Raw genomic sequence first — 27722 nt, 5'->3', positions numbered from 1 at the left:
AACAATGCAGGCTTGATGTGCGCACGCCGCCGGGAAAGCGCGGGAGGGAAAACGCGCGAACTCTGGCAGTCTCGGCCTGCGAGCGCGACCGGCCGCGCGCCGAAGCACGCCCTGCGACGCCTGCGCCCTGGCGCACGCCGGCACGCGCCGCGGCCGCCGCGGCGTCACTTTTTCCGAATCGACCGCGGACGGCGATTGTGCCACCGTGACTGATTTTCAGTGTCAAAAGGTTGGTGACCTTACTATATAGTGCAGCCAAAAAACACAATTTTGGGCACTTGTACCAGATTTGCTACCGCCCAATCGGATGACTTTTGACACTGTAGGTAGTCATTTCCTCGTGCGCTCCAAATGTCAAAGTTACTACTCACTTAAGACCGTAATGTCATTGCTCTAATTTATTTCATATTTTCTTATTTGATTTATTTACAATTATATGATTGTAAAGAGCATATTTTTTTAAAATAAACTTCGACTTTGAGAACTTTTGAAAAGATCGACGACACCACATGGTGTTTTCCCAACTTTATCTCATGATAATTCTTGGTATTTAATGGATTCATGACTCAGCTTCATCTTTAAAAGTATTTGAAAAGATTCTATTTCAATTGTTCTTTTATAAAAATAACACTATTTGTTCAGGTAACTTATAATCATTAAGTTATAGGTAGGTGTAATGGAATACGTAATGGAATAAGGACTCTAAAATTAAGAAAAACATAGTTACGATTAATTTATCCCACCACATGAAATATATACAATGAAATCTAGCATCATCTCAGCAGAGAAAATTCTTAGTTTTGACCTACATACGCGTCTTAAACTGAATTTAGATTGTGGTAATTCACTAGAACCAAGCGCAATCCCGCCAAGAAAGATGTCATGTTCCAAAATAATAGCTACGTTGAGATCATCTTCCGAATGATCATTGATGACGCTCAATATCGATTACAGAATTACAATAGTAAATACATAATGCGTCAAGGTGTAGATAATGTAAACACTAATCAAGCAGCTTCTGTAGAACTTGATTGCTGCACGTCTAAATGGACATAAGTGCCAATCTTGGCAACGAGATGTGTGGTAGCTGTTGAGTGTATTTACTCATGATTGGTGTGATTTTACACGGGTATTATTGTTACTTTATACCGTAGCTTTTGCTGTCAAGTGTTGTTTGTCAATCAATGTTTTATTTTGAGTGTTAAATCACGATTTCGTATTATATAAGCTGCATTGTAAAACAGCGTTAAGAGTTTTTACAATCTATATTATTTATTAGGTGATTGGTTGTTATTTCCTACTAATATATGATATTTCCTTACATACTGATTTTATCGTGAAATATATATAATGATTTTTATTTTTACCGAATATCCTAATTGAATATCTAATTACACGTTGCGCAGCTTGACTAAGTGGATTAGCATCTATTAGTTGTCTTGTCTCGCATAACGATGACAAACTATTTCCGACGCAAAAATAATTACACAAAATCATGATCGATGTTGAAAAGCAAGCGGCATTGGATGGTGGTCAATTCATTTCAATCAAAACACATCCTGTCTGCGTTCCCATGCTGCAGTTATATGAAAATGATGGGTATTTAATAGCGCCATTTGGTGGGGTTCGAGCCACTTTGGAATGAGGACTTAATCTCGGCTCTCTGACTTAATTACCACTACTACTTCCATTTATGCAATTACATTTGTTATTTCATATATTTATTCACCATAATACCACACGAGAGTGTAGACACTGCATTCAGTAGCAAGTTCAAGATGCTAATATCCTTTTCCATGCAGGGTAGGCTATCAAAAATATTTTAGAATCGAATCCGATCAAATCCAATCAATCAGTTCCAAAAATTAACGATATAAAAAACAAAATTATTTACTACTACTTCCTTATTGACGTGATATGTTGTCAAAACAATCTAGTCAAAAAGTTAACCCTGTAAAGGTCATTCTACCTGAATACTCATGCAATATTCTGTCCGAACTGCAAAGGGTTGTTTGATGCTACAGTCTAGACTAGCCGTCTACCTATAAATGTATATAACAGCTATAGCTGTCCGTCCATGGCATATAGCAGAGTCTGGTGCAAAATTAACCAAAATTTAGCCTGAAGATAAATTTCCCGCCAACCTTAACACGTTTACGATGTTAATGAGCAGCGAACGAAGCGATGAAAACTCGTCAAGCTCGGATATCGTTAACTCGATTTAATCGATTTTCTATAGCTTTTCACAATATATTGGTTACTAAATTCTTAACAACGAATATAAAATATTTGAAGACAATTAATGAGCTGCAACGAATGAAAGTTTTTTATGAATTTTTTTGGCGTTATCATCGTCTCGTGTAAATAAAAATAGATTACTTAATTAATTATCATCAGCCCCTTTTGACTCAATTACAAGGTATAACATCTAAAGTATAACATTCTTATGAAAATCTACGCTGAACCATTTTACATAGCAAATCAACTAACATGAAGTACGAACAACAGGCACGTGTAAAAACATATTTCTCGGCTTACAATATTTGCTTCAATATTCAGTGGATTTCGGTTTTAAATCCCTTAAAAGCTTTTAAGAGCTCAATCATTTCTTCAAAGGCAATGGAACACAATGAATAATAAGAAAGTTATGAAAATATGTATATATAATACGTAGCATTGTTTCCTGCATTATTTAATTGTCATACACGTTAACATTATTAACTTTGTATCAAAGATTTGTATTGTATATATATTTACCCTGCTATAAACCTAATGAAGATCGTAGATATGATGCGCTTGGTATTATTTCTCCGTAATTAATGAAATCCAGGTGACAGGATACATTGTCACTCGAGCTATAAATAGAATTACATAACCGACTTCACCCTTTGAAGTAATGCGTTTAAAGTTCAAACAAGTCGCTCCCAGTTCCAGGGCTATTTTTACTGGACGTGATGAAAGGCTTCAGATTACAGGACTTTTTTAAAGCCCGTTGCATATAAAACATTAAAACTTTATTACTCAAAGCAAAACTGTAGATATAAATTGTTCTAATTATAGTTTTAGTCTAGAACATTATAGAAAACATGTTTGCTAGAGAAACATAGATGGTTGTTATTGTCAGTAATACAACATGGTGGTTAGTCTCATATAAACCTGACTAAATAACCCTAATGATCTCAATAAGACTTTCATAGGATGTTAGAAGATCCATTGAAATATCTATGTACGTGTTGTATATGTTAGATGTTAAATAAACGGACAAATATCCAATTCTGACTATCACAATCTGTAAAAATCAGATGAACAACAACACGGTCTCATACAATAGTTTTAAATATTTTAAAATAGTTTTAAATACGTGGAAATATATCTAAAGCGTTGAGACCATTACAAACTAGGAAGTCAGCAATGAGTAAAATCATAAACAAACGCAATCTGATGGAAGACTGTCGGTAGCTGTAGCGTTGGTATGGTACCAGCTTGAAAGTAGGACGCACGTTACACCGCTCCTAAAACTGGAATTGTTTCTTTTAATCTTGACGAAGATTTACTGTTGCTCAAATTACTACAGCTAAAGAAGTAAAAGTTTTTCTTTCTTTCTAAAAAAATAATAAAGACAAAAGACAATAATCCTTTAGAAATTATAGTTAACATGAGAAGAATATAGTTACTTAAAAATTATAGTCTGATATTTATAATACAAATATCTTTGTCCAATGCGATATAAAAAATGCGTTATAGGTTCATTAGGAAACTGTTTACGATCTAAAAACAGGTAATTGTGTTAGGTTCAGAAAAACCTATAAAGATTTATTTTTCTCATCTTCAACATCTATAGTAATATTAGTCATACCAAACGAGCGAATAGTCATTCTGTCTCCACTTTAGTTGTCGACCAACTCCTGACCATAAATTTATTAGCTCCTTTGTTAGCAAAACATTAGATTCTCAAAATAGAATAAAAAAAAAATAACAGGCCACCCTATTTGATGTGTTCAATGTCGGAAATATTTCAACATATAATAATATTACTTACCCATTTAGAATTAGATTACTACTCTCGAAATGTTTAGGGGAGCTTTTCTCGAAGATGTCGTCATGCTCAAGTGTGGCTTCAGCATGATGTCATGACAAATTCAATCTGAAGAAAAAGGACAAAACGGATTATTATTTGTATCTAATGTATTATTTCATCCAATCTTATAGGATCCGGTTTCATAAATGTTATTTGTAAGGTACAATATAAAAAGTATGTATTATTGACTTTTATAATGTCATATTTTTTTAGTATTTACTACATAAGAAATGTTAAAATGTCTACACATACATTTGCCATTAGTATGAAATGTAAGGTATTTAAGTGCCTAATGGATGATGCCAGATGATACTTGCATTTTTAGTCAAAGTTTAGATGAAGTTATAGCTGAATCGTTTCCTAGAATATTAAATGTGTTGCAAATCCTTAAAACTAACTCAGGAACATCGACATGTTAAAAAATCAATAGCATAGCAGACCCATTAATTAATTTAATACCAGTGAATCATAGGAACAGAAGTCATAGCGCATAAAATGTTGAACAAAACAGAGTTGTTTGAAAAGCCCTTTGAAAATCTTTGGATTCCGATGCATCCGAGCAACAATTCACGAACATTATGGGTCGTGATCGCGCACACAAATTATGGCGTATTCGATCTTGTTATTATGCTAATGTTGCGGGCTTCGATCCATCGGTACAGGCAACAACACATCAAAACAACTAGATTCATTGAAAATTCACTTTTACTACGGCATCATATAGATCTATGCAAAATAACTTGACCTGCAGTTGGATGTACAACGTGATTTATATTATCAGGCACTGTCATCAATTTGTCGGTCTGTAAATGCATTGGTGAAATCCACTTCATTTTTAAAATAAATTATTGAACACCAAAATGTTGACAGTATTTATGCTTTGAAATTTTCTATAGCGTATTGCTTACAAAACGTAGAAAAAAAATCTAATTGTAAAAAAAATTAATTGTTAATTTCGAAGTGAATGCAAATAAAATTAAAATAATCACTGGATCGGATATATGTAAAACCATAAATCAACAATAAAAAAAAAAGAAGTACACTTACCACAGAAATAATTTTCAGCAGTTGCAGCCGCAATCGGCACAAATCATTGTTATGTTAAACTAAAAGCACACGTACCCACACGTAGTAAATAATTTTCACCCGTTGAAGCCGCAAACATATATCGGTGATGTTATGGTATTATGTTAACTGACTGATGAAATATTAACAGATATAATATTAATTTCCCCGAAGCATCGGTATGGATGTTCTGTTTGTGTCTCTTGCATCATATATTGGAAACCTAGTTAAACTTCCGTTCGGCTTTGTGCTATTTGCGGTGTGTTTGATTGAAAAAAATATTAGCCAATTTGTGGGGAGCTCCAGTACACCACATTAAAACAGACATTGAAAGAAAGAAATAAAGAAAGAAAACATTTATTTGCCAAAAACATGAGTACAAATATACAAATTGATGTCAAAATGAATTAATTAAACCTACATGTTTTACCGAATATAGGTATGCAAATATAAATAAATAAAGAGGAGCATGCTATCCACTACAAATCCAACATTTTTCACACATTCTATTATAATTATGCGTTGTGATAGGAACTAAACGTTAGTTCCAACTTTTGCTTCAAAAAATGTTGTGCCATTTTGTTGTTGTATCTACTATAATAGTAGACACAACAACAAAAGAGAGAAGGTATGCAAGTAGTTTGTTAACACTTTGTATTTCACTGGTAATCAAAACCTACATTATAAATGTCGATTTAGGTTGCTAGGTCAGTATGATAGATTGAAAATTTGTACTACAATCAAAGTGGAAAATTGGTGGTATTTGATCCAAATCAACTGGATGAAAAAGAGCGCACGGCTCAGGCGATGTTGGCTGAAAAATACATTGTCGACGGCTATTGTCCAGACCACTATAGTCTTGAATTAAAGGTACTTGCGTATTACTGCCGTTGTTGTTTACATTGTGGCCGACTACAGCTTCATTAGAACACGTTGTACCTTCACAACTAACCTAGATTGCATACAATCTGGGCATACCTAATTTTATTTATAGTATCCGTTTAATATACTTAACGCTTTGCGGATAGCTAGAGGTTGGTCGTAAAGTATCTAAAAATATAAATTAGTCATTGGTTTCGAACGATTGTTAAAGTTGCTTTTATTTTGATATGTGACCTGGATTAGTAAGATCAAACTAAGAACAAATGTCACAATAGTAAATCTAAGAGTATACAATAGTTTTGTTTTACCATTGTCAATTACTATATATTTGTCAATATTACTATATATTTGCAAATGTATAGATAAATTGTTTTTGCATACAATTTGAGTAAGTAACCAAAGTATTATGAAATAAATTTGCACAATAAAATATTGTTGTCAGTAATGAAATAAAAGTCAAAAGTTTTGATATTTAAGAATTACTAGAATTCACGAATTCCTTAACAAATGACTAAATATCAACCTAACATTTGATACTTATGATTTGACTTATATTCAAGAGACACTTAAATAATCTCTCTGTCAGTAACAGAAACAATCATCTAAACAAGATATTCAGATAAGCTACCTAAATGCGACCTAAATGCGAATTTACTAAAAATGGACCAGGGAGACAAAGACATAAAACAAATAAATTGTTATGTAAGGACGAAGAGAGAAAGCTCTTATGAGAGAGAAGGAGCTCCACTGATAAGAGTTTTTTAACAATTATGACATGATAGTTCTACTATTTGAGGCAGGGTGAATACAATTTGGTACAATACATAATTATTTTTGAATAAAAGCCAAAATGTTACTAGTTAGCAAAACCCCAGGATGCTATTTATTGTGTTTTATACTTATGCTCGTACCTACTACGCTACGTTTGTGTTATTGATTGTTGACCCACTTTCTTGGAGCTATTTACTTGGAACTGGAATCGATTCTACATGTCCTGTAGTCCTACTAGTTACGCTGAACTCTTGTGAAGCGGTCAAAAGCATTGTGAAGCCCAACCATTTCATATATAAAATTATTACCGAGTCCTGTATCCTTCTTAGATGTACATATTGTATCTATAATATGTCATACACATCTAATCACTTGGCTAGAGTACTTAGCTATGTAATTATATGTGTATCATCATGTAGCTTAGTAGCAATGAGTAAATAAGTATATCGAGTATGAGAGAAAAAAATCCTCAACGGATGTCTGTAATTTGCATGGTTACAAATCATGTCATCGGAACACGTTCCTTATAGTACCACAACTGTATATTCCTTATACAGTTGTGTATAAGGAATATACATAAGGAGTATCACACCTCACTAGGTAAAAATAGCGAAGACTCGCAATCATTACAGAAGTCTATTTGGACGTCAAACAGACAACTATTTTGCCAATAGTAGAGATTTGCAAGAACATGGTGTTTTTAAAACTTTACTTTTAACGACCATTACTTAGTGACCATCTAAGTTCATCTAGCATTTGCCACATATTATATCAGAATCATTGGCCAAGTGATATATATTTATTAGGGTTCACATATGTGACAGTTCGGCCATAAATGGGCAAGGAATACAGCTAGACCAGCTTGTGCTAGTATTTTCCCTCATAATAGAAACGTTTCTCTCGACAAAAAACATACGAGTACATACAGCCAGGGCCGCATTATCCGACGGGGCCCTAAGGCAAAGCAATTCTTGGAGTCGTAATTCCGTCCTTAAAAATCATAGTCCTTCAAGTGAATAAAGGGATGTGAGAAATATCATCAGCATCATCACTTGTCTGATGCTTAACTTTTTATGACCTTTTAGGATAAAATACCTACATTATACAATACGAAATCTTTCATTGCTTAAAAGATAAAGATACTCTTACACACTTAAAACTAAAATTAATGATATAGTAAAGAATTTAATTTACCATTGTCTATACAATTCCTTAATGTTCTATGTACACTATTGCTTACATAAAAAATACAATTTGTACACGTCTTCATGGGGCCCTTAGTGCGAATTCTGTCTTGGTTAATCCGGCTCTGCATTTAGCCCGCTTTCGAGACTCTTTTCCGTGAGACTGGCTGTCACGTGGAAAAGACAAAAACTCGTTTTGTCACTTATCCTCTTCAATTATTATTCTTTTCTTGGCGGAAATATGTTACAGTCATAGTTCTTCATTACGTATTGAAATTCTCAACCGAGTTTTGTATTTCTCAAGAAAAGTGTTGCGTCTTAGCGTCGTTGGTGACCAACATTATATCATTCCAAGTGCAGGAATTGTAGCACAGGAGATAAGAGAGTAGTTTTACAGTTATTATGTAGTACTTATAAATAAAATTAGCAAAAAAAAAAAGAATTTGTTATTTATCACGTAACGTAGTAGAGAAACTCAAATACATACGGTATTTGAGTTTCTCTATTTCAATAAAATTCGTAAAAGTTTTGAACAATTATCAGTGTTATCTGAAGCGAGAGTAACTTTTTATTATCATCAATATCTCTTTGGCCTGATGGTTGACTATTAGATAATGTCATGGGGTTTTAAGTCCATCTTTTGTACATACATTTTGTAATTTTGTGCAATAATAAAATAAGTAGATACCGAATTTAAATGAAACCAAGCGTAAGTAATTTGTCTAGTATCCGTCCTTGAAAATACATTAGCAAAATTTTCAAACGCGTAATTTTCCAAAGAGGAAGTATCAGATTCGTAACTAAAAGTAGGTCACGGTCGCGTTGTTGTAACCAAACGAAAACGACTATACAATTTTAAGCATTTACCTAAGTAAATACCGAAATGAAATATTTCTTGATGATCAAGATATAACAGTATCCTGTCATATTGCACAATACATGAAAAGCCGTCCCATACATCATTGTCATCACTTGAGCACGGCAAGGATTTATTTACATGTGTTTTAGGGTGTTCTTGTGTATTCCCCTATGCAGGAGAACATTGGAAAAGAGAAAGCGGGTGGAATATGGAAACTAGTAGGACTGAAGGACTGAATTGTTTTATAAATAGAGATAGGATAAACATTCTTTCTTTATTATTTTACATATATCGCGCAGGATCGAGGTCCGGTTGAGGAAGAAAGATTATGGAATGACGGGCCGGAGATGATGATGATTAATGATGACGACTAGTATTTCCTTGATAGATCGAAAGTTCTTTGAGTTTAAATACTGAATTTTTTATTATGTTTTTTATGATTTATTCAAGTCAAGAACCATATAAATTTGGCATAATACTTTTTACATTTGTATCTATCAGATAGTAGCATCTATAGGTGTGGTAATTTAATTACTATACTTCTTTTTCTAATTACTACTTAATTTCTGGACAAGAATAATAACAATGGAATGCCAGTTACAGCTTTCTTCTAAGGAATTCAGTAATTATTTTCACTTGTTTGTTAATTGTACTTGTTTGTACAAGAGAAGGTCGGGCTAAATACATAATCCATTAGTGGTGGCATTGATGGTTTGTTTGTTGCAGTCGGTTCGACATCGATGTTTGCACGCACGTCCCGTCCACTACTCTGCTATTAATACCAATACTACTAGTCGTAAACTTTTCTAATGTCGTTAATATATGTAGGTTTGGTGTAATACCTACTTTGTAACAGCTTGAGATAAGTTCAGAAGAAATGTTAACTACCAAATCAATATTAACTAACTTACTCTCTAATACCTAAGTACCGGAACTAGATCTTGAGTACCTGTTAGATTTTGGTTGTTTGCAATAACTTTTACAATAAACCCTTACAATAAACATTTTATATGTAGGTCCTTTAATGTAGCATACATTGGGGATCTAGAACACGAACTTAAAAATTATATCTATCCTCTACTATCGAACAAAGAAACGAAGGCGTAGACGGAAGGTGGCCTATGTCCAGCAGTGGGTCACGGAGGGCTGCAGATAATGATGATGATGATGCCGATAAGAGTGATATAAGACCTTAGTCATTTCTTTCAACTGATCCGTGAATGCAAATTCTTGGTTTACGTTCTCCCTCCAAATCCCTAATAAAAAAAAAGAATGTTTCCACTATGAAAATCCAATTTTAATAATTGTGTATATTTGTCCTCACACGGCACAATAACTGAATGGCCTACGATTCCTATTCAGAACACGTTTCCTTACGTCGCGTCCGCGTCCCTTATATGATTTTCTATAAGCCCGTAATGGACAGCCACTTACTGGGCAGAGTCGCTCATAATTCTGTTCTTGCCAGTGGTGGATTTACTAGTTAACTGAGTAGGTAGTATCAGGGCGGCAGATTTTAGGGAGTGGCAAATTTAATAGAGAATGTGTTACAAAAATACATTTCAAGATCATGATCAGAGAGTATTTTGAATTTGTATGATTTTCCAAAATAGCGCTTCTATATTCTTGTAGGTATCTTTACATAGTGTAAAACAGTATTCTGCCGCGTCTGTCTGTCCATTTGTTCCCGTTGACTCAAAAACTATTACACGGATTTTCATATGGTTTTCACCAATAGTTAATGTGATTCCCGAGGAAAGTTAAGGTGTATATTTTGTTACGTTTTTTCCTAATCGAAGCTGAGTATGGGCCGCTAGTTGCATATAAATTAACCTTACGGCTTTCACTCATAACTGACTGAGTGCAATTTTTTAAATCCGCCGCTGGTTCTTACGTGTGGACTGTAAAGCTTTATTGAAGCTGTTCTCTGAGCTTTTGTAAGGAGTACCTTACTATTCATATTGACAGATTAATCTTACATTTAATATGCATTTGGCGATGTAGTAAAAGGAAATTTACGAGTCATTTCCATAACTTGAATGGGCTATCGACCTAATATTAGGTTATATTTTTATTTATTTTGTTTACAAGAAATAAGTGCCTATTATTACCAACACATGAAATTGTGATATTCTGTTTTTAATGTCGTCTAGTATCAACAGGTTCTATTTTAAATGTACAGAAAGTCTATATTTTTTATTGTACCTATCATTTACAATAAAATTTCGGTTAAATAATGTTCCTTGCTAAGTTTGCTTTGGCAAAATAACTACCAAATAGTTATAAATAAATATTTACTCTTGCATTTACTACTTACAAAAAGTCGTAAATACTATTAAGGAGTAAGTAGTAAAGATATAAAAAAAAACATGAAAAACTTCTAATACTTGACTGCATTTCTATAGAGAATATAATTTACAATGATATAATGGTTTCTTACTTCCAAGTCTTCTTGTCAAGAATCCCGGATACTTTATATCGATAAGAGATAACTTCAAGAGATCGAATGCTGCCGTTATTCTGACGATTTGAGATATGATCAGCAATCACCTGGGCACGTGCTGAGCAATCTGTAGTCGGTAATGGAGCGGAAATTCTTCGAATAAACTTAACTCAATTAGTTTTATATAGGTACACTATTTGAAATACTTGGATGGAGAAAGGAAAATGGAATCAACGAATGTTCGAATATTTTGTTGCGTAGCCTTTCCCGTATTACGCGTACCTAGCTGTTAATCATATAATAACAAAGTTTCCTCTTTGAGAGTCAATCCTAGTTGCATTTTAAGAATCATGTTAATAATATTATTGTATTGTCATAGAGAGGCCCGTGCACACCGAATTCGGCGACGGCAGTATAACATACTTAAAAATTCCAGACAATTTAGCCACGTGCTGGATATGAGTTTGATGTGGATGCCTTAAATGAAAAAAAATCTTGTTACAGGTGCGCGTTCGCGAGTTCTACATCGCGATGCAGCGTTGCCCTTACATCCACGAGATGAAGGAGCGTCTGCTGGGCGCGCCAGTAGAAGGGGCGGAGTCCCGAGAACTCCGCGAGGTGCCCAGGGCGTTGGAGCCCCCGCCAGACCAGGTCGGCACCATCGTCAAAGTGAGCTCACCCCCATTTTCATTTTTGCATTCCATTTTGACTGTCATCTGAAAAGGAGTTGTTAGTCGTTTGTAGCTTGAAGGTGATATTATTATATTGTTGGTATTTATTGTACCGTTTCATGGGTAATCATTTGATTTAAATTATAATTTGTGGTTGCACAATTTGACTAAAATGTTGAATGCCTCAAGTTAAAGTTTGATACGCGTTGAGATTAATTTTAATTAAATTTTATCTTTGGGTTATAAATGTTATTAAAATCACAAACTTAGATCTACATGTAAAAAATAGAAGTATGTAAATATTTTAAATGATTGTGGTACTTGCACTTACCTTAAAAATGGATTTGTTTTTCTAGATTTCAATGATTGGTTGATTGGTGACAGTTAAAATTGAATACAGTGTTCACCTGACATGGTAATTGTGTTGTGATGCACCTAGATAGTCTTGCACATAGTTATCATCTAGCCCTATTAGCCCCTTATTCTATCTAGCTAGAATATATATAGAATATATATATATAAACTGCGGTACTGAGGTATATATTGTTTAAAATATTTATCTACTAATTTTGAAATAACACATTGATTGCAATATTACATATCTGACAACAATAAAAGCTTGTGTCAAAAATGTAATATTTGAAAAAAATACTTATTTAGTAGCCGTTATAGAGTTGCAAGGTAACTAGATTTATTAGGTAAGTTGACTGTACCTAATCAGATACAGTCAACATCATATCAAGTTACCATGCATGACGCGCTAATAGCGGCGAGTTTGCAATGAATGACTGTATATTGTTCGTTTGTACAGGTATTTACATTAACAATTAAAATAGATCTGTGTTAGAACAATGTTCTAAAAAGCAGTATGTTTCAGCTGAATTCCGACGGGTATGGATCACACACGTCGCCGGCGCGTGCGCCCCTCGTAGCTGAGGAGTGCGAGGCGCCGGCAGACGAGACCGACGCCCTGACTCCTTCTGAGGCAGTGCTTCGGTATCGGGCTTGTTGTCAGCCTGAGACTACTCCCAAGAATGCCAAGTAAGTTACTACACTTGCGATTAATAATACTGTCCAATCAGTGTTAAGTACTAATAAGCAGTAAATTCTAAACAGAAACTTATTTTATTCAATTGAATAATCAATTTAGTTGTTCGTAAAATGTGCAATAATTTTAATATGTTTTCAAACCACATTCATTATAGTTTTAGAAAAAGTAATCAATTTAAATAACGGCACAAAGATGATAAACGTAGTCCTAGGGCACAACGACGTGTCTCGATGGAACAATGAAATTCCTATTCGTTTGATAGCCCACAATAACCCGTTACACAACGTTTATATGGTCGTACAAATGCGGAACAGGGTTGCAGGGCGCAGTCAGAATTAACCCAGGAACAATTCCAGCTGCAACTCATATTAACTTGAACCATAACTTTTATTATGATCCTACTGAAAACTCAACCACGAAATATTACTGTATTTATGTTCACGGTGATTTTGAGTCAATTGGTCGGTACAAAATAATTATAACTTAATGGGAATTGGTTGGCACAAATAGTCATGAAAACGGGCAGTAATTAAGATTTTACTATTAGTTGGAAGCGGCACTAAACCAATTCAATGAATTGCGCGGTTGTCTAGACTCGAGTGTTGACTCTGAGGACTAAATTTAAAATAAAGTAGTAAACAGTTCAGCTTATGATAATTTGACAACTGCTAAATCGTTTACACCTAACACTCCAATAACAATATTGAAATACAATCATACTTGGGAGGCCATAGTCGACATGAATAAATGTAACGTATAACTTCAGAAGTGGTCAATGAATTATTTACGATCTTCTTTGCAAATATCGCGATATAATATCATTTTATGGATTGCAGGAACTTTATTCCAATGATTTAACAAAATGATTCGCATTTTCACAATGAAGCCAACTCTCCTGCGTAACAAGTTAAAATGCAAATATTGTTTTTTAAAGTTGAATCAAGGAATTCGGTTCAATATAAATCTAGGTACATGATAATAGATATCATATCATCATGTTGGACCGAATGCTGATTCAACTTTAAAAACCAATGTTTTATTGTGGAACAGGGGCAACTAATGACAATCAAGCCACATTCTCGTTGCCAGCTAATTAGGTCATTGACGGTTTATTTAGTTGATGAAGTATAATGACACGTGGCTATATAAAAAAGCTCCAATGGCCAACTTAAAAATAAATAAAGGGGACCGAGAAAGGTATAATCAAAGCGCTTCCATGTCGCATGGATGGACTATCGATTATGGTACGCATACCTACATTGATTCTCCTGAATAAGGCTACCTACGTGTTTATTGCATATATGGTACTATAGATCTTGAATCCTTCGTCGTAATGTTGGTATTCGTTTGTTAAGGCTTAAGGTCCTTTCAGGAAGTTGTTTCACCACGGAGTAAAGCTACTTCCCGATAGGTATCTGTTATTATTGATACATTTTGAATGCAGAACAACATAAAATTAAACAGATAGTAAGTAAGTATATTCCAAAGATTTTCATCGAACACATTTGAAAATGTGTTATTTATTTATGTGTATTATAATTTTCTAATTTCTTACATTATAATTCTTGTGTCACGCCTGTTTCTTGAAGTGAGGGAGGGACCATCAGAGACTATGATAGATTTCCACGTAATCTTAATGACTTCTTTCTTATTAGGTATTAGCGGCCCGTCCCGGCTTTGCACGAGTAAAACCATAATAAATTATATACCTAAACCTTCCTTGGGAATTACAGTATACATTTAAAAGCTAACTTCAAAATCTATACCTATATAATCTACAACAAAAAAATGTATATATATAAAATCAGCCAACTTTTTGCTTATCGCTGATGGTGGAGCAAGGTCCTTAGTGCGGTCAAGAGGCACTCGCCCGATGTGGCATCGGATGTGGATATCCCTTTATAATGGAAGGATGCCGTTAGATAGTTTGTTATTTACATGACTGAAGTAATCTAAATTATATACATTAAAGGTTGTAGTTTTTATAAATAGGGAACAAAACATATATTTGACTCATTTATACATGTTTGAGAAAGCATGATTTTTTCTGGAATGCTTTTATATGTCTTTATATTAAAGTCATCCTTTCTTATTCAACACGTAAGTGCTTATGTACTTTCTTATGTCTATCTTATTAACAAAACATTCTGTGACCAATTAAATCCAAATAAATATTCAGAAAATTATATTAAGAAATATTTTGATGCAAGCTTGAGGAAGACTCAAGGTCAAAAAATGCGTCAATGAGACTCCATCGGCGCATTTCAAAATTTTGGCTTCAGCAATATGTTCTATTGTTTGACGACTCAATTACAATAGACGAGACAGCCATTTGGACTGTCCACCAATTTTGCAATGAGTTAACCATAAAAAGACGCGTAGGTATGCTTACAAAACTTTATATATCTAGATAAGGCTTCCTCAAGGTTTATGGGTAAAACGTGATCATTTTGGCAATACATAATCTCATATTTATTTAAAAAGAGCGTCTCTGCAGGTGGCATAATTCTGTGATTATTTATATAAAAACATTGTAAAGGATTTTAATGGGAATTCATTCACCTACAATCACAATCATACACAGTTTGCAAAGTCGCTTCCCGGTGCCTGTCCCTATGTACATTTATAACTACGCAACGGATTTTAATGCGAAATTTTTTATAAGCTAGTGTGAATCTTGCCTGAGGAAGGTTAATTTATTTCGATTTTACATGAGCGAAGCCGGAACGGACAAAATCTTTTTAATTGTTATTTTTGTTTCCTTATTCATCCTTATTGAGCTGAGTTACAGATGCAATGATAATTCGGTGACTTGCAGCCGTTTAGTGTAACGATAAATAACAATATGTATTGCACAATAAGACCATGCAGTTTCTACTTAGAATACATACGACGATTTTAACGAAGCTCGGTAGCGGTGGACTACTAATTGCAATGTCGCAACCTTTTGTCTGGATGGCACAGTAACACGTTAATACCCTGCATAAATGATTTCAAATTTTTTTTGTAGAAATATTATTATTCACATTGAACTGAATTAATTAAATAATTTAATTAATTGCAGAAACAATATCCCTGTTCTTCTTTAGGTATTAATGGAACGACTAACATTCTGGCAAATTAATACTATTTAAGTACTTGTCTAATTAAAAAGTAATGTCACTGAAGAGAGACCATTATTTGATCGTGGGCTATAACATAGTATTATCTGGGCATGTTGCGAAAAAAAAACTTAAGCCACGAGGAATTTAAATAGTCGATAGTGTCTTCGAAAATATAAAAAACAAGGTTAATATATTGGTAAAACTTAAACTTGTAAAGTTAACGAGGTCATAAAAAGAGCCATTGACCTATTGAGTTCATTATTTTATGTTATGTTTACAATAAAACAGAGTCTATAAGCCAAATTAATAGCCATTGTGTATAAAAATACTGTTGGCAAATAAAACTGAGTTGTGCAAGAATCGGGACGATGTTTATGGCTTTCATTTAATGATGAATTTTTTATTGTAAACGGTTTGATGTAAAAAATAGACCTTTATTAAAAACTTGCTGCGTTCCGTGGTTTTGCTCCAGTGGACATTTTTGAATGAAAAGTACATGTATCCTCACACACTTCTAAACTTTTTCATTAGAAAAAAAAAACACTAGGTACATAATGTATGTATTGTTGGCTGTTTCTTTTTACTCTCACCTATGTCAATACATGCAATGAAATACATGACTGATGTATCTACTCACATAAAAGTTTTGTGTAAACTTGCGTAAAATCTAGATGCAAAGGCACTATAGTTCATCGACCTACAGACGGTAGGTCGTCCATAGCAGGTACCTATCTTGTCCATAGAACCCGGGCATGCGCCTTCATTCACGTGAGCTATTCATTCTATTCTTAGTCTCCCTGTTTATTTTTAATTGCAAGGGCAATAATGTGCACAGCTAGGGTTGTCACCAGGGGGTTCTCCGTGTGGTACTTTACCTCCTATTTCGAAGGGAGAGGCCCGGGTCAGTGGGTCGCGCGCGCAGCCTCCCAAAAGCCCGGCGGGAGAAGCGCGCCTCTATCGACCGCTTGCCGCCAATTTTGTTAGGGCTGTCCAAAATCTGATATCCGGAAATTAACTATATATTTATTGGGACGTAATTTTTGTCAAACTTACGTGTTTACGTAATGATGTTGTATCTTCTATGCAAATAATAAAAAAAAGCATGGGGCAGGTAGCGTTTCTTGAGCCGTAATTCATCTGTTAATAATACTATCTGTAGCGCTTACGAGCCGTTACTTGAAACACTGGCTAGTAGAAATCTTAATTGTGATATTTATTTATCGATTTCAAAGTAATAATATCGATGGTAACACCTCGTATTTTGTAAACATCAAAGTGCAGTCAACATGCATTCCCCTCTCCCTCCAATAAGCCTACTAATCGCAAACCGTACAAAAATTACGACCCTCTCGCCATTCCAAGTGCAATTTATACAAAATAGGGAGCGGCCGGGAGGGTCGTTGCCGCCCCTGCGAGATCAGTCGCGCAGCATCCGCTACTGCGCAACTCTCGGCGCACAAAAGCCAGAATCTCGGGTTTGTGCCGCACCTTCGCACTTCCGGAGCCTTTTGCGCTAAAGAAACTCCTTGTGAAAGAACCCTGTCCTCAACCTTCGTCCTTAACCCTGACCCTTACTATGCAAGCCTAGTGACCATTCGTTCGTAAAGTGTTAGTGATGGGGAAGGATAAGCACCAGCCCACGGAGGCTGAGGTGAAGGTGGCCACGGTAGACCTCGAAACCGTGGACAACATGGCGACTCTACCGGTGGGGCAGCATCGGCAGCAGGGTAGCGACATCGCCATCGCAGAGAAACACAACACTGCGAACAAAGAGATGGAACTCAAATGCGTACAACCGAAGCCGTCGAAGAAGTATGTCTGGTTTCTTTCATTGTTCTGTATTATCAGATCTAAATTATGAATAATTTTGTAAATTTAAATAAATATATGACCTATTACACACTTAGAAAGGTATACTAATTTTGCGAAAGAATCAAAAAGAAATTGCGCAATTTAAAGGACAAACTAAATATTGACTTAATTCCATCGTATCGGCTGGCGATGAAGGAAAAGCTTCATATTTTAGTTGCTCTGTTGTGAGTTTATACATAAATTTTACTAGCAATGGTACCTCATGTACACACATGAGGATACCTATTGCTAGTAAAATTTTAAAAATCCTCTCCTTAGGTGATTAATAAATAACTACATAGTATAAAACAAAGCCGCTTGCTGTCTGTCTGTCCCTATGTACATGCTGCAAACAGATTTTGATATGGGTTTTTAATAGTGTTGCTTCTGAGGAAGGTTTTAGGTGTATAATACCTAAGTTTTTATAGTTTTACCTGAGTAAAGCCAGGACGGACGTAAGTAATAATAGAATAACTTCAAAAGTACTTCGAGTATAGGTAATTGTTTATGTTCGAATGAAGTTATTTACTACATGATATAATTTAAAATTTAATATTTAATATAAATTTAAATATCATCCTGTGGGTTATTATTCAAACGCGCCAATTATTTTTATTTTAGTTAATAATTTGTTCAATAATTCTTGTATTACTAATAAATGAAAATATTATTCGTAGACTGATTGATTTCTGTATGAAAATTTCCTTAAACCATAATCCAGTTTTAGTTATTAATTAAGCTCAACAAGCCTTAGGTACATTTAACCATACTAAATATGTCTATAGAAGTACCTTTATATATTTCTTTTATCTATGGAAGTACCTATGTATCCGGCTGAACTACTTTGCAAAAACTTATCTGGAGTTTAGAGCACGGTAGCATAGTTAGCTCAAAATAAAACAAAGATAATTATGAACGAGCACTATGGTGTTGTATATAGTACCGTGAATTGTGATGTACCGTTGAGAGATTCTTGGTTCTGCGAAATTCCCTCGTTCGAAAATGCCGCATATTTCCAAGAGAACTTCTCATCGGTAATTTTACGGGATTTTGATCGGAAAAAATTGTTGATAATTTCTCAGAATATTTCCGGACAATTTACGGCACATGGTTAGTTGTGTATTTAGCTGGTTCAAGGCTTCATTTATAAAATCATTGCGTTTCTTTTTCATTTCAGAACATCGCTGTTCATCATATCAAGTTTCATCTACGCGAAGCTTTTAGTAGTGGTATGCATTGCTTACGTCATCAGCGACGTCATCACCCACAACTTACCCCTCTACTACTATGAGGGCTTCTTCACGTACCTATATGGCATGAGCATATTGTTTTTGTTATACGTCTTCTGCTTCCTACTCCAAGGTAAGTGATAGTTGACAATTAAAAATGTATACCTATGTATGGGCGGTTTTTAAAACTAAATTACATAGTAATTACGTAAAGTTTTAACAAGGTAATAAAAAAAAATCTTAACATAAAGTACATCACACCTTATTTTCAGAAGCATCTTAATATAGGTTTTTAATTTTGAAATATTATTTGTTTAGAGAGCGCTTGCTGCAGTGGCAGCCCTCCAAAACCAAAACCACCGCCAAAAGAGAAGAAGCCGAAAAAAGAAAAAGAAAAGAAAACCAAAGATAAGGAAGCAAAAGATGGAAAAGACGGCAAAGAACCGAAAGATGCTAAGAAAGATGGCAAAAAGGATGGAAAATCTAAAGACAAAGACAAGGAAAAGGATGCTGCTAAAGAAAAAGCAACCAAAGATTCCAAGAAACAAAGCCAGTTTCAGGTTAGTGCATCATTTATCTCTGTACACAGCACATCCATTATCGTTATTGTTCTTAATATTTTACACGTTCTCATCGCTTATTCGTGTCGTCCTGTTTTAGATAACCACGTATTTGTTTTGTCATTAATTTTGAATTTATTTGATATTCATGATTTTATTTTGGTGCACACGAACGCAAGTTTATAATTTGGCCTCTCACTTGAATTTGTCATCATCAAGGATGTAACAAGCCGCATGATTTCTTTTTGTTTACGCTGCCTACTTTTTGTTTTTTCCATATCATTTGGGCAGGAGGTGTATCCCCGTAAGATGCGTGATAAAGTTCGTCAACAACAATTGCAAATTCAAATGGCTCAATTGTATGCGCCTGAACAGGTGAGGTATCATGACGCATCTCGCTTCAACACTTGCGTATACCTACATATTTATCATTATGAAGAGCTTTGGATGTGCTGTTGTATTTAGAACATTCATTTGATACATGCTTTTGTCGTTGTCTGCTATCTGTCATCTTGCTTTCACATGTTCAGGTTTGTGTGTTAGTAATCCAGTAGTGGATCTAGGATTTCAGTAAGAAAGAATTCACACAGCTAGTCTATAAATTTGATTAGAAAGGCTTGACCCTTCTAAGGCTAGGTTATAACAAAGTCGGTTTGAAGTAAAAAGCAAGCACTAATAATTTAATTTGTTTAAACCTTAGTGAGTTGTTTTCTGCTAAAAATTAGAATACTTACTAGTTAAAGTCATAACTAAAATTTAGATAAATTACGTATCCTGCCCTGGATCCTCTACTGAAGTAACAAATAAGTTTTTAAATTTTCATATCCAGATTTTGCATAAATATTTTTTGTATACTGTCAAATATTAACAATACCTTGTTATTCGTCGTGGCGTATTTACTATCTACTTATAAGGCATCTGTCTTCTTCTTAAAACTTACCAATTTTAATTGAAAATCGACTTAAGTCCTTATATTGCACAACAATGACCTATGGTATAAAATGATAAAAATCTTACAGAACTCGCGTTCAAATAGCTAATTATATTATTATTCAGCAACAAGACATCGTGGAATTGGAGTCAGGACCAGTGGCGAGACCGGTGCGTCGACGCAAAACATCCCAAAACGACCATAGCCATGGCAGCTTTTTCCTTCGAATTGGTGCTATTGGTAAGTAAAACCTTAGGTTAATATATAAGTCTGTGAACATAAATTATCTATCTTTGTCTGTCTTGGCTTCCTGAAATCTTCTTACTTTTCTCTGTTTGACTGCCAGGACTTATTTTCTTGTAATATAAACATGTTCAACTAAATAATTAATCCTTTTTACAGCATTTGGTCTCGGTACAATGATCTACAATGGTCTTGAGTTTGGAACATTCTTTGAATTGCCGCTGGAGTCACCCTGCTATCTCATTTTGAAAGGTGTCAACCCTGTTCTACAAATGGTTTTTACTTTTATGCAAATGTATTTCATCTTCATGAACTCACGGGTGAGAATCAATTTTTATTTAAATACGCCTACTTACTTTGAATTTGTAAAACAATACAGACGTATTGTCTGTTTACATCACGCAAGACTTGGTTGCGTGATGAGTTAAACGTAAATTTTAATCAATCTAAGTCGGTATATCGTTTTATTTTTTTTTCAGCTAAATATCCATAGATTTAAAGTGATTGCTCGTTTTGGTCTGATGCACGTGGTAGCGACCAATATTTGCGTTTGGATTCGAACGTTGGTACTAGAGTCTCTGAAAGAAATTACAGACTACCACGTGAAGAATCCACATGGAATCCCTGGTGAAGGAGTCCTTGGAAGTAAGTTATTTGTATTAAGATTGTTTTTTTGGTATTATATCAATTACGTATGAATATTCTAAAACATATTTCTTTGTCAGAAGTCATCCGAAAACATACCTTGAGACATTCTGGTAAAGTGTTTGGCGCTGCATCCACCGCCGCTACCACTATAGCAACAGGTGCTATAACTACAGCAAAATCAGCTGGTGAACAAATGTTAAACATTGTCACGACCACTGTTGCTGCCCCTACTACCGTCACTACATCCACTACAACAAGTAAGTTTACATTCAATTAAATATATTACTCATGTTTACTAATACTAACACGGTGTCCCTGTGGAAACATTTAATTTTATATGCATGTATGTGTTAACATTTAAAGTTTTTCCGAATAATTTTTCAGCGACCACTCCTTCACCATATTATAACATGGGTGGTGGTGGGTATCTTCCCAAATCGAAACTGATAGACACTATAAAAACCACTGTAGGATATGGTAATGTGGGTTTTGGTCACGAATCTCACGATTCATGGCCTAACGACAACCCTTTCACTACTACCTCCACATTTGCACCACTAACGAAGGAGGCAGAAAAAGTGACTCAAACTCAGACAGCCATGTTGGAAGTATTCCAGTGGCTCTCTTCGACTTTCAAACCCATTGTTAACTCTATGTATTCTACGACTTTGGCACCCACCTCGACTCCTGGATCTTATGTAACTGATAGAGATGAGTGGGGCAATAGTGTCGATACATATCGCGTAGATGAACCACCACATTCAGGTTTGTCGGAGTGTCGTTTTGAATCACGTTTCATTATTTGCAATCGCACTTTTATTTTGCAAATAGTCTTCCGTATATAATAATATTTTTTTGACATAGTTTTATAGATGTTTTCTATATAATTTTGTAAATTAATAGCAATCTCATATCATATCTTCCACATTTATATTGTTAGTATTTACTTGTTGTCATATCCTTGCATGTTAGTTTAGGTATTTTAGTTTTAAAAAGTGTTATATATCTTTGATTTATATGAAGTTCTTCCTTTGAAATATCTCTTATCTTTCTAGCTAACAATTCCTTGGAGATTTTTGAATCATTCGATGCGCTGAATCCAGCTCCATTGATTGCTAATATTGATAACACAACCGTCTGTGGAAGGAACCCAATAATGGGCACTATCGTATCTGATTCGGCACCTTATCTTTACCCGTTCATCATTGAGTATTCGCTTATTGGAGCCGCCGTCATCTACGTCATGTGGAAGCATATTGGTCGCTATCCCAGGTAACTATACATACCTATCTATTCAATTCATATATCATATTATATACACAGTAAATATTAAATTTAGATTGTAATTTAAATATAGAGTTTTACCAACCATCTGTAATTAACATACTGACTTTATCAACCCATAATGTTCCTATGCAAAGCACGTCCATCAATAATTGTATCAAATCAGTAGCAACTATTTAGTGCATGCATGAGCAAATCTAGACAATGCAAAGTCGCGAACTGGTATGGCTGATTCCTGCATTTGGTTGCAGTGTGGCCAACGATGAAGATCTGGAAAGACGTCTGGAGGCTGTTCTATCCCGCAGGGCAGCGGCACTCGCAGCGGCTCAACGTGGCAACCGAGTGGATTGCGCTGGAGCCTCGAAGGGACTCTTCTGCGGCCTCCTCCTGCTGGTCGCCTCACTGATCTGCTTGATCCTTTTCTTCGTTTTGATAAGACACCAGGAGTTGAAGCGCCTTTCCATTTATTTGGCTGACGTGTCTCATTGCGCTCTGATGGTGCTCTCTATATTGGCAATTTTGATCGGATTTATACGGTAAGTCAAAATTAGTGGTACACATCACTAGCTTAAACGAAAATAAAAAAAATTAACATCCTGTATTTTACTATAGTGGAGAACTGAAAATTAAAATATAAAAATGTATTATTATATTTATATCATGCAAGTAACTAATTTTAGAAGTTAAACCACTAATAGTACCTACGTATTTTAAAACTTGTGTAGATTTTGCTTTAACAATTTATTTTACACCCTTTTTGTTTGTAGAATTTAGTTATCTCATTTTTCTTAATTAGTTTTTATTTTTGTTTTTCCATTCCTGTTCCCATACCGTAACAATCACCTCTCCAAACTCCGCCACATATCTCCAAATCTTTTGCGCACTAATCCGCGCTGTTTCTTTAAACCACCTAATTTCAATCACCCTTCACAATTTCCGTATTTGCAACACTACCCTTCCGTTTTGTTACCATTTTGGTTTGTTCTGTTAATCGACCAGTGGTCGTGTAATGAAATGGAGTTCGAGCCCTCCCTCCTGTACCGAGCCTCTCCGCAGGGTCCAATCTCTGAAGTTCCGCTCCGAAGAACAGTCAGATCTGAACGACATCTTGCTGCGTGTGTCCGCATTTGGACTCTTCGTCTATGCAGTGTTCAGCGTCATTGCTGGTGGAATGGGTGCCTTCACCCACGAGCCGAACTTGCTGGTCATGATTACTGGATGCCTTAGCGTTCTTCAGGTAAATACGTATTATTCTCAAACATAAGCCTGTTTTACTAAATATTTAAGCTTCTGATTCCCCATAGAAAAATATAAAAATGAATAAAAATATGCTTCCAATAATGAGAGACAGACCCTAAACAGCCAAATACTGATTTATTTGGATAGACAATAGACATGATATTTTGAAATTCAAGAAATCTTTTAAACATGAAGCAATTTACAAAAATAATAATAAACATAGATATTTTGTATACCGAATTTATCCTATATATCCCTTCAAAATTTTCAGGAGTAGGTATTTCTTAATCATTACCTTCTTGTTCTATACCTCCAGGTGGTGCTGCAACTGCTGTTCATCGCCGACGTGTCCCGCCGCCGCGTCCACCTCCCAGAACAAGAGAGAAGTAAGCCCGCTCGCCAGGCCGTCACCTTCCTCCTCATCTGCAATGTCACCATGTGGCTCATCTACACTTTCGAGGCCCAGAAAGTTCTTGCTAACCCGGTACGTATTGGTATTTATGGAAAACACTGAATTTTCTTTGAATATAAATAAAGCAAGAATTTGACCAATTAAATTTATTTAATTTCGGCATGGTTACAATTTCATTTAATTAAATACATAATTTAAAATAGATTTGGTAGCCAAATGTATTTTAAATTATGTATTTAATTAGCAGACTATGTTTACATCTTTCTAAAATGGCATTACTCAGCAAAAGTATTGTATATAAGTATGGCACTTAAAATATATAACAAAATTCCACAACAAGTTAAAGATCAGAATTTAAATTTATTTAAAAAGCACCTGAGGTCCTTGCTGATTGATAAATGTTATTATATTTAATTTGAACTATTTTTAATTAGTTACTTTTATTTATTCCATTTTGTTTCGTGGGTCATCCCACAAAACAAAATCGAATAGCATGCATAGCATCCTCTCAAACATGTAGGATTAAGTAGTTCTTTTAACACCACATTGTAAAAAAATGTAAACTCATGTTTCTGCAAATAAATAATCTTTGCCTTTGTCTTTGAGAAAATATTTTGTTAACAAAAAGTTTGTGAAATCTTTATAGCAATATACATACTTTAATTTCAGGTGCAACTTGACTTCTACGGATTCGTCGCCTGGTCCCTTGTCCAGCGTTTCACTCTGCCCCTTTGCATTTTCCATCGTTTCCACTCGGCTGTGACTCTTGCTGAAATATGGAAGACTAGCTACAAAGCGCGTCTGGAGTGAGCACCTTCGGGACACAGGGAAAGCCGTCAAATTTCAGTATGCCCGATTTCGGGAGAAACTACCAATTTCGTCCTTGTCCGGGACAGCAATTTTTGTAGTTAGAAATAATTGAATTTGTTGCTTGTTCCACAATCATCAGCTACCTACTTATAAAACGTTAAATAGATATAACTAGGATCGTGTGACGAATTTAGATGGTAACATTCTGATTTGTATAGCTAAGATAGATCTGTCCGAGAAAGCGTACCTAGTCAAAACATAACACACAATTGTACCCTAGAAATACTACATTACTACATTGATTTATTTATTTTGTTTTTCATTTTTATCTTTACGTCATGTTTTCCTTTCACATTCCATTTTAATTTTACAGTTTCACCAATCAAATCTATGTTTCTTGGAAGACTGACTGTGGAGACTAACGCGACCAAAACATACATAATATTTTCAACATATTTTTTGTAATGCATACGTAAAATTGCTCATTATTCAGATTTCTACTTGATTAAATATTTTGATGAATGAATTTTAAAACCATGTAATCGAATCTCGATAATAGATGTTAATCCCCAGTTGTGAAGCGTTCCCTCCTTTGTTAGAGGTAATTTGTGTGCCATGGTTTTAGGGTTAAGACTTAATTAAAAATTTGACAATATTTTTACATTTCAACTTTGTTTCAAGTGGGGGCAAATATCAATTTTGACAAAATTAAAGTCCACAGAACGCAAGTTATACTTAGATACTTATTAAAAATTCAATTTCACGACACACTTATTTCAAAGTGTTAAATCTTATTTTTTAAGTAAATATATTGATTGCTATATTTAAAGTTTCAGAAGATTTATTAGCCAACATAAATTTAATATAAGCAAGTAGAGATATTTAAAAGTTTAAAATACGATGTTCGTTAAGATGGTAAGTAGATGGGTCGTGGAGGTAATACATTAATTCTATGTACTTAACTATAGACGAATACGAGATTAGATATACTGCTTGTGCTGCAGAGTAGCTTGGATTGGGAGAATTCTTTGGACGTTTCAGTTTGCAAGGGGCCATTATTTATCGAAACTTTAAACACTCCTCACTTATATGCACATTTTTGTACTCGTACGTAGCATTGACTTTAGAGTACTCGAGGTACATAGGGTTCAAGTTAGGGTTGACACACCTTAGAGATATCATGTGGAATGTTTGAACTTATCGTAATCTCAACAAAGATTTTTGACGAGTAAGGCATTTGCGGTAAAATAAATATTTATAACAAATAAGTTAAGGAACCTTTTATTGTGTTAAGAACTTCTCTGCAAAATATTTTCTTAATGGTCTTATGTGCAATCTATTTTTATAGGCTGACTTATTTACATGTAGGAGTCACTAACGTCGCGTTTAGCACGTGATATCATTTCAGTGTTATAAATTTTGTATAAAATAGCTCATATTCTATTATTTATATTACAATATTTATTAATTTTGTAAATTAACATAAGGTAATTTGTAATTTATTGCTCTAGGGGTCTGGGCGAAATGTGTGCTTACAACGTGAGTTTCGAGTGAATGTAGTTAGTTTTTGACTGGTTTATATTTGAAATGGTAATTTTATTCATGCAAATTTAGTAAGTATTTGCGACCCAGAAAATCAGCAACTTGATATTGAAGGTGTCTAGTGTCGACACGAATGAGCATCGTGAAATAGAACCGAGGGCGTTTGGCTTGTTTTATCACTGCCGATATTTTTAACAACATTAAAATTATTAGTAAGTCCTTTGATAAAAACTATACTATTTCTAACTTGTTCAATTTTGTAGGTGATATTTACTGTGTACCTTAAATGTTTGGAACAAAATGTACCGATGTTTGTAACTTTAGGTTTAACATTTATCATACTGTGGATACTCAATCAGTGTTATTATAGAGATACCAAAAATTAAAATTTGGAAATTCTACTTTAAAATATATGATTAATATTATGTAAATGTCTATTTGAATAAATCAAATAATACAATATATGTGATTGTTTGTTTCATTTAAGTACAAAAAATAACACAGATAAGTTTTGGTATAAGTACCTATAGGTACATAAATAGGATCCTAATAAAACGAGGTTAGTCTTGATTTATTCTCAGAGGGTGCCTATCCTACAACTCTCTAAGACGTATTGAAATGAAATTTTTAACTTAATTTTTTTTTTCTTGTAAAAAATCAAATTAATTTTAAAATATGTGATGTGCTGGGATGTAATATAAAGTAGGATGCAGAAATAAATATATTTTTAATTAATAATATCTTTAAGCTCAATATATAAAATAAGAGTAACAATAAAACCAGTAATTGAAAATATAAATTTTAATCACAAATGTTAGGTACCTACAATGCTAAAGTTTACTAGGTATCCTAAACTTCTAACTAG

The 27722-nt window shown here is 34.4% G+C and overlaps 1 protein-coding gene across 1 annotated transcript; it reads left to right on the top strand.

The window, feature by feature from the left end:
- LOC128669226 (proton channel OtopLc-like) lies at positions 1–27326 on the top strand. The gene is given in 16 exon segments (XM_064435912.1): positions 1–42; positions 44–229; positions 11787–11951; positions 12831–12994; positions 19137–19321; positions 19507–19748; positions 20040–20123; positions 20805–20919; positions 21082–21242; positions 21402–21567; positions 21648–21827; positions 22626–22842; positions 23106–23390; positions 23854–24091; positions 24410–24577; positions 25175–27326. Coding segments are annotated over 16 exon segments (2724 nt in total). The 5' UTR covers positions 1–15; the 3' UTR covers positions 25316–27326.
- Positions 27327–27722: the final 396 nt, after the last annotated feature.

Source organism: Plodia interpunctella, chromosome 4, assembly GCF_027563975.2.
Source record: "Plodia interpunctella isolate USDA-ARS_2022_Savannah chromosome 4, ilPloInte3.2, whole genome shotgun sequence".
Lineage (NCBI taxonomy): Eukaryota > Metazoa > Arthropoda > Insecta > Lepidoptera > Pyralidae > Plodia > Plodia interpunctella.
This window is presented reverse-complemented; position numbering and strand designations above follow the sequence as displayed.